This window comes from Phalaenopsis equestris, unplaced genomic scaffold (genome assembly GCF_001263595.1).
Source record: "Phalaenopsis equestris unplaced genomic scaffold, ASM126359v1 Scaffold000598, whole genome shotgun sequence".
In the NCBI taxonomy this organism is placed as follows: domain Eukaryota; kingdom Viridiplantae; phylum Streptophyta; class Magnoliopsida; order Asparagales; family Orchidaceae; genus Phalaenopsis; species Phalaenopsis equestris.
The window spans coordinates 290,572-300,104 of NW_018165038.1; the positions used below are offsets into that span (position 1 = coordinate 290,572).

General features: G+C 33.7%; 1 protein-coding gene across 2 annotated transcripts in view; it reads right to left on the reverse strand.

Annotated features, from left to right (window-relative positions):
• Nucleotides 1-708: 708 nt before the first annotated feature.
• Nucleotides 709-9,533, reverse strand: part of LOC110029606 (major antigen-like) — a 16,816-nt gene continuing 7,991 nt past the window's right edge. For both annotated transcript variants that reach the window (XM_020731964.1, XM_020731966.1), the window contains 3 exons: nt 4,099-6,936; nt 1,716-1,855; nt 709-1,030 (listed from right to left, as the gene is read on the reverse strand). In XM_020731964.1, the coding sequence (XP_020587623.1) occupies nt 793-1,030; nt 1,716-1,855; nt 4,099-6,936 (3,216 nt within the window). In that variant the 3' untranslated portion in view covers nt 709-792. The remainder of the gene's footprint in view (nt 1,031-1,715; nt 1,856-4,098; nt 6,937-9,533) is intronic.

Below are 9,533 nucleotides of genomic sequence, written 5' to 3' on the forward strand. Positions count from 1 at the left end.
AAGAAAGAAAGAAAGAAATAACAACAACTCTTCAAATATTCCCAATCTTAAGGAAAAATTATTACATGCGGAAAATCCGCACGTACTTCTGCGGCCGGAATGAGCAAAAGAAATAAATAAATAAATAACAACTATTCAAATATTCCCAATCCTAATTAAAACATGAACCTTCAACACCCAATCATGACTAAGAAAATATAGCTCCATAGCTGCACCTCAATAGACCTCACCCAAAACTATAAACAATTTATTTATTACACACAAGTGCATTCTTCTGAACTATAATTGTTGAGAGTATTTACATCAAAATGTAAGGGTTGGAAGCCAAAATAGCCACTTACATCTCAAGAGCCATCCTCCAAGGTTGAAAAAAATACACATCTTTGCATTGAATGAAGAAGAAGAAGAAGAAGAAGAAGAAGAGAAGAGAGAAGATACAAAATTATATAGTTCTATTCACAGTGGAGAAAGAATGAGCAGCAGCTTATTAAAGCAAATTTAAGGAAAAGGGGGCATTTTACATACATACCACCAAATTCCCATGAATTTACATATCTAACACCTAAACTACACTTTATATAGTTATTCCACCGAAATCTTTCGTATCACATCAAAAATATCACTATTCTGGCTTTTAAACAGTGAAATACACATTTTCACGCATGGCTAAGGCGCCATATATGTAAAAATTGAATTTTTAGGTGTTAGATATGTAAATACATAAGAATTGAGTTGGGCGTACGTAATATTCCAAAAAAAATAAAATAAAAAACAGGAGGACTGGTGCAGTTCTCATGAGAACCATTTCTTCTCTTTCTTTACTGATTTAAGCTGCATGACCAACTCTTCCCTCTGGGCTTCAACTTCAGCATATTGCAGGCTCATGTGGAGGTAGCGCTCTCTCATCTCCTTCAGCTCAGTTTCTAAAGATGATATTTTGTTGGACTGATCAGCTTTTGCAGCAATCCCCCCATCATCACTGTAATTGCAATTTTCTTCTTTTCTATTACTTCGTTTCTCAGACAGTAATCTGCAAAAAAGCCCACAGAAATGTAATAAAATAAAAGTCAAGTTTTGATTTTTATAGCTATCATGATGATATGGTCATATGGATATCAGCAGTAAATGTAAGAAACAAGGCATCCAGATAGAAAAGCTGAAAACTTTCTTGGAAGTTAATATAAATTGAGAAATTTACATACATACCCCACAATTCTTTGAGATTTACGTGTCTACCACCTAAAGTTTCACATTTATATTCACAGTATTTTGGTATGATAAATCCATGCATGAAAATGTATATTTAATTTTTTTAGAAGGAGATGATAGTAATATTTTTGATGTGATATTACAGATACGAGCGCTATGATGTAAATATTAAAGTTTGGGTGTTAGATCTATAATTCGTGTAAAATCATGCCTCTCTCTCTCTCCTCTCTCTCTCTCTTCTCTCCTCTCTCTCTCTCTTCTCTCTCTCTAATAGAGAGAGAGAGAGAGAGAGAGAGAGTTGGGTGATATTAGTTTAGGTGTTAGATATGTAAATGCAAAGGAATTGAGTGGTATGTATGCAAAATCTTCCAACTTAAAAATATCAAACTATAAATGTGAAGTCATGAGCTTAAAGAAAGTAAACAAACTTAGTTGCATTAAAAACATAAAACCAGTGCTGTTATTTAATTTAATATTTTCATTTTATTTTAACTAAAATGACTTGCCCGTTAATTTGCATCTGATAACTGTTATTTGCCTCCAGAGCCTCGGCGAGCTCAGTTTGCAAAGACTGGATCTTAGACTCGAGTGCGGCTTTGGTTTGCGCTTGAGGCCTCTCCATGTTTCCATTCGGTTCATTTTCGACCTTCAAAACAAGTGGGGAGACAATTTCATAGGTCAACAAATTTGAAAAAAAAAATAAAAGAAATAAAGAAAAATTTACATACATTCCACATAATTCTTATGTATTTACACATTTAATACTTAAACTTTTATATTTACATTTATAGCACTTCGGAGTCAAACTTATGAATGAAAAGGAGTAAAAGGTGATATTTTTGATCTGATATTAAAGATTTCAGTGCTATACATGTAAATATGAAAGTCTAGTGATTAGATAGTAATTACATAAGAATTGTGTGATGGCATGTATGTAAATGCTCCAAAAATTAAAACTTGGAAAAAAAAAAAAAAAACTTAGATCAACTGCAAGCTAGGAATTCTATGATGTCACACAGAACTAGTTTAAGAGAACATGTGATGGCTTGGTCCATATAAGTATTATCCAGACATTTATAGTGCTTATAACTAAAAAGCATAATACATTAATATCTATAATGCAACGACCTCCGTAATAATAAACATATCATGTCAAACATTTGCCCTTGCCCGAAACTCGTTCGACGCGTGTTGAAAATGCCATTTACTTCCTTTTTTTTCAATTTTCACATTTGACGAGGTCATTATACGATATTCCCGACCAGCAAGTATGTAAGTCTAGGCTTGTATCCTCTCTACTACATTAAGAAAATAATCAGAGTTTTCTTTTAGTCACACGCAGCGCAGTTGTAACCATCATTTTTTATATCATCTATACTATTTGGAGGAGATTTCAAGGCTTATTTAATCTTATAAGTTCTCCTAGAATGAGATAACATATAATTGACGATAAGAACGACGCGTGACTAAATAGATTGAAGGTAACGAAGACTATGAAAATTTGAATCAGCGGATCTTGATCGAGGCCATTATACCTTTCAATAGGCTAGTCCTCTCGTTCCTTTTCTTCATCGAAGAGCGGTTACATGGCATTGCGAGTCCAATCTTGGGCATCTCCCTTTAGTCTATGTGGGATTATAAATCCCTCATTCACATCCATTTTGGTGAGTTGAGTCTACCCTACTAGACTCATAAGAAATCCAATCCATTCATCCTCTATAGAGCCCTATAGTGTTCATTCTATCTCTGACAAAACCAGTCCTATCGAAGTTCTATCCAGACCGAACATAAGTATCAAATTCTTAATCGAAAGTGTTCTCGGATATGCCCAATAAGTGATTAACCTTACAAACTAGCTCCTTTGAGAAACCTCGGCCCCGAAAGTTAGAATAGGCCTTCTTTAGAGCTACATTCTTTGTAAGAAAAAATTGGACGATACTTTCAATCCACCTTCTATTGATCCCTGGGAGCTTATAAAATGCATTGATTATGCTATATGATTAATCCTCTATTGTAGCACTGCAAAAACCTTTCAAAGTCTCTATCGACACTCTACTTTAGTCCACAAAAACATGGCTTGTATGCCATAAATTTATGTCTTTGCTTATCCTTGGTTTGATCTCCATTGTGAAGCGTGTTGTGAGAAACTACTACGAAAAAATCTCCTTCTAGTTTCACCGCGAAATAGAATCATGGGATACGAGCTAATCGGAACAATAAATTAAGCACATAAGCAAAATTAAAACAACCAAAAAAACACACGATGATTCTACATAGAAAAACCCGATAACGGGAAAAAATCACGGAGCCACGCAACCACAAATTCACTATGAAAATCAGATAGTTTTACAAAGGATTACAAAGAGCACACTCAAGTTTCTTCTTCACGCTCACACAAAAAAACTTGCAGGACGCTCCACAATCTTCCTTCTCCGATCCGACTCGAACAACACATGCCGAGATTCCAGAAATTCTACCCCAACTTTGCCCTCCTTAACCAGGAACTTGTTGAAGAACACCCGAAGAAGTCTTAAAAATAAACAATAAAAAAATGATTTCAAGCTAATTCGATTCTAGTTTGAATCTTGAATCAGCTTAAAATCTAGCAAATTTGAGACAAGCTCACTAAAAATCGATTTAATTTGAGCTATGAACCAATTTCAAGCTTGTACTAAAATAGTTTTTAATTGGATCATTATCACCCAATGAACTAGTTCCACTCAGTATAAAGAACAACAAAAAGAAAGATGGTAAATTTTGATTGATAAAATATATCTTAAATTAAAAAATTATAATATCAGCCTGAAGAAAACAAAATCTAGATGAAACTAAATTGGTTGGATAAACTATTAGAATCAAAATCAGAATTCAGGTATTCATACTACTCACCTTGATTGATACTTTCTCCTCTAGCCTTTCCTCTTCTCTCTGAGCTAGTAAAGCTTTCTGCAGAACTGAAATCTTTTCTGAAAATGATATTTTCTCTGCCTTCAATTCTTCACATTCTTCAGATACCGAGTGCAAAAGGCCTTCCAGTTTCTCTCTTTCACACTTTTCCTCCTCAAGAGAACTTTTAAGATTCAAAATTTCATTTTGAAATTGTGTTACCTTCTGATGTTGAAGTTTTAAGCCAGAAACAACCTCATTTATTTGCTGTTTTTCATAATCAGAAGCTTTTAGCTCTAATTCGAGTTCATTCACCATTCTTTTGAATGTTTCTTCACTAGATTTAAAAGATTCTGCCATTCTTTGCATACGTTCAACATCATTCATCAACATTTCCTCATTAAGTTTTGATGCATTTAGCGAGTTTACGAGCTCCACAATCTTGTCGTTAGACTCTCGTGTGAGATTATGAAGCTCAGTTTCGTACAACGTGACTTTGGATTGAACTTCATGGAGATCGTTCTCGAGTTTATTTTTGTTCGAGCGAAGGATCGAAACTTCTCTAACAGCATCTGCTGATAATTTTTCTCTTTCATCCTGGGATGAGCAAACCTGTGTAGAAAGGTGACAAATTTCTTGTTTGAGGTTCTCAACTTCCACCATCTGTTCATAATTTATCTGTTTTAGCATAACATTTGCCTTATTTATTTTTTGCTCTTGATCCTTACTCTCTTGAAGCATGCTCTCCAGCTGTGAAACTAGACTCTCCTGCTTCAAAGTAAAATCACTATGTAGCAAAGAAAGTTTTTCTTCCAAAACCACAACTTTGTTCAGATTTCCAGAAATCTGCTCTCTTAAATCCCTTAACACAACCTCAAGACGACAAATTTGTTCATGCATTTCCATTTTTTGCCTCCGTAAATCCTCAGATTGCTTCTTTAATAAACTGCACTCTTCTGTAAGGCTCTCAACTGTAGATTCTAGTTTTGAATGAGATCTCTTCAGGACTTCTGATTCCTCTTGAGCTTCAACTAATCTTTTCTGAGCATCTTGGAGCATTTTTTTATGTTCAACTTTCAAAATTTCCATCTCCGCTCGCTCCTGTGCTATTTCATCCTTAAGATCCACTATTTGAGACATATAATCTTCAATTTCCAACCTTCTGGTTTCTTTCTCATCTCTCATGTACCTTAGCTTAGCTTCCAAGCCAGATATTCGTTCAGATAACTGTAAATTATCTGCCTCCAACTGTGATACGAGTAAATCCTGTTCTTGGTTTCTTATTTCAAGTTCTGATGATTTCCTCTCAAACATCTTTTTGACAGACAAATGAGTATCCATATTGCCACTTAGAATTATCATCTCATTTCTCACATCATCCAAACATTTGGAAGAAATTATGTTTTCCCTTTGTGCAACAGCTAAAGTTTCCTCCACCTCAATCTTTTCTCTTTTGATTCTGGAAATGACATCTTCTAATTCCTTCATGGAAGTTTCTAAAGTATCAATTTCCTTCTCTTTCAGTAAGAACTCAGCCTCGAGCTTTGCGTTTCTCAATTTCAACTCTTCTACCAAATCATTTTTTTGATGTTCTTTGAAAGCATCATCATCTATGGTACGAAAATCTGTTGTAATGATCGAATTTTTCTTAAAATTCTGGAGTTCGATCTCAAGTTCAGCACATTTTTTCTTCAAATCATCCATCTCCAATGTGGATTCTGTAATAATGATTCCATTCAAATCCTTCCTATGAAGCTGTTCTTCAGGAAAGCTTATTTGATATTGAAGTTGGTTAATGTTAGATCCAGACTCCTTTACCTCTTTGACATTCTTTTCTAATTCCTTGAGCTTATAAATGAGCTCCAGATTTTCTTCTGTAAGTTCAGTACAGTCCCTCTCCAGCTCCTCCAATTTAGCTTTTAAAACTTCAATTTCTTGAATTAAATCTGAGTTTAATTGATTCAACACCATCTCCATGGAATTTGGAGCATCATTTTGCTCTTTTTGTGGGCTTTCTTCCACCTCAGCATCCATTACTGTCTGATTTCCTGTTTCTGCTCCATTTTCAGATATAGAACTAATTTGGGAAAGGTTTGCTAACTCCAATCTCTGTTTCTCTACTGTTTCTTCCAGTTCTTCAAGTATGGAAACAAGTTCTACATTCGCTTCTTGAGATTTATTCAGCTGCATGGTTAGGGTACCATTGGATTCTCTCAAGAACATCAACTCGTCTTCCAGTTGCCTTTGCGCGCGCATCATATTTTCAGTATTACAGTTTTCTTTGTCCCCCAGAATTCGCTTCAATTCCGTCACGGACAATCTCAGTTGATCAACTTCGCTCTTTAAAGAATCACGCTCGTTGTTGGCGGCAGAAAGCTCCATATCGGCCTCTGCCTGCTGTTTCGATTTGAATGAGCAGTCTCTTTTCAGTTTTTCGAGTTCAATTTTCAACTTCTGTGCATGCCGTTCCCACATCCTAGCCTCGTCTCGGAGCTCGTCGATAGTTTCTTCTGCAGCTTCGAGGAGTTCTTTGGTGGAGCCTGACGTCCTGAGCTGCAAGCCGGAATGGCCGTGCGGAGCGGTCTGCGAGGTAGGCTCCGGCCATTGAGGCGGAATGGAAGATCCTGAAGCTCTGGAATTAAAGGATGATGGATTTGATCGATTAAGATCGTCGACCGGACCAGCGCTAGAGGTTGCGCTGGCATGAGAATCAGCAGAATCTTGTCGTACGATATGCGAGCCACCGTTGACGCTGCTTTTAGGAGAAAAATTCGTTCTTCCGGCAGAGTTCTCCATTGAGTCGGAACTAGAATGTGAAACTGATGCTAAGGAAGCCGCGTCCTGCACAAAGAATTAATTCACCATGAGCTGCACAATGAAGATTCTATTAATATACTCCACTAGCCCCCATGGCGAACTCTTTATGAAAGCAAAATGGGGCATTTACATAGATACCAACCAATTCCTATGTATTTACATATCTTACACCAAAATTTTACCTCTTACATTTATACCACCCAATATCATATCTTTTAATATACAAGTAACTGGTATGCATGTAAAACTTAAAGTTTAGGCATTAGATATGTAAATACATCGGAATTGAATAGTATGTATATAAATCTTCCAAGTAAAATATAGAGGGCATAAAATTGAGTGAAGTTTTTCATGTGAATAATGGCAAAACTGGGAATAATGTATGATGGGATTGTGGCTTCAGATGAATACCCATGACAACAATAATTGTAAAAGAATAAATTCCCTCCATATTTCATCATAAAACATAGACAAATGTGTAAGGAATTCATGCAATATTGTATTTTACATATGGATCCCCAAAAGGCACCTTCTTATCTGCATTTATCCATTTTCATGGGATATGTAAATAAGTAATGTTTTACCCAACAAAAATTTAACACCAATTTCACAAATAAGAGACGAGATAAATCAGTTAATAAAGAAGAAATATGGAATTTTTGGTCTAATGAAATGTAGGGAAATTTACATACATAAAACACAATTCCTTTTTATTTACATATCTAAAAGCTAAGGTTTGATATTTACATTTATAATCCTTTGGTATCAGGAATCTATACATGAAAAGATGTCCTTCACTTTTAAAAAGTTAGTATTAGTGGTATGTTTGATGTGATACTAAATATTAAAGTGTTAGGTAAGCAAATATGAAAGTTAAGATGTTAGATATGTAAATACATAAGAGTTATGTGGCATGTATGTAAATGTCTCTAAAATTGAGTTCTCTCAACTCATGTGACAAAAACCTCTGGCAGGCAGGTCTCCTTACACCAGTGTTAGATCAAGATTCCAAATGGTGAATTATATCATTGTGTTTTCTACTAAGTTGAGTATTAATTGGTTTATTAATTGTGTTTTCTACTAGCTTTTTACAAGTTTTTCTGCTAAATTGTCGTGTCAATCTTAACCATCGTAAAATGTTATGTTTGTCTCAAATTTATTATAGAATTTAGAATTGTAATGTCTTTTAATAAATCAATTTTTTTACATAAACAAGTGATAAATTTTTACTTAAATTGAAAGTTGGAGCATTGTGAACTAGGGTTTAGGGTTTAGGGTAAATTGAAAGTCGGGGCATTGTGATTTGTGATCTTTCGCGTGTTTTGTACCACATCTTATACAAGATTTGTGATAGTAAGCGCTAAATCCTAAGACATCCTATACAATCAACATCCTAAACTAAGCATTATTATTAGCTTAATAATAGGTTCATGAAGTTTATCATCAAGCCGACATGATATTCACTTTATCTTAAAATTTTCTCATAGATGCGTCATCGTTTAATTTGGTAAAACAATATAACAAAAGTTATATTTTCACCTATATAATTGTGCTTCAAAGTAATAGATCCACATTTTTTTTTAAACTAACACAACTAATTATAAATCTTTGTAGCCGACTCCACTTTGTGGAATAAAGGCTTGTTATTGTTGTACAACTAATTACAACTCTATGATCTAATAATCTTAGTACATAATCAATAAAAGAATGTCCAATAGAATTGCATATCAAATATAGCCTTTCTTCTTTAAATTTTAAGTCCATAATCTTCCAAAGATTTTCCCATTTGTTCTAAATGTCTACTTGATTTAATAGAGGTATTAACAATTAGAATTAGTTCATCTGCAAAAGCATACACTAAGATACCTAACTTTAAATATCATTAAGAAGTATTCCCATAACCAATACAAAAAAAAACATTAATGTTAATTCAATCCTTATGTAAATCTACAATGAATGGGAACTCTATCACTCCACAATTACTTCTAAAACTCATCATTTTTTTTATGATGCACATCTTTAAAAGCTATTAGCACACCTCTGAAATACACTTTTTTTCTTTAATGAATATCAAATCAATCCTCATAATACGCTATCATATGCCATCTCAAGATTCATAAAAACTTAAAAAAATTCTTTCTTTGCTCCCTATGTTTCACATTTATTATCATAATACAAAAATCACATCCATAATACATGATTCTTGCGCAAAATAAAACCGATTATTTCATTTCAAATATTCCATTAACCTCTCCCACAACTTCATTGAATGACACAATAAATTTGATCCCAATATAAATGGAATAATTTTGAACATCACTTTTGTAAATACAGGTACCAAAAATGCTTTATTTTCAATCATTTTGCATCATTTTAGTCTTACAAAATCAATTAAAAATATGGGTTTACCGAACTACTACAATATCACTTATAACTCTAAATAACTCAATAAGCATCTCATATGAACCCAAAGATACATACATACATACATATATATATACATACATATATATATATATACATATATATGTATGTATGTATATATATATATATATATATATATATGTATATATATATATATATATATATATATGTATATATATATATATATATATATATAT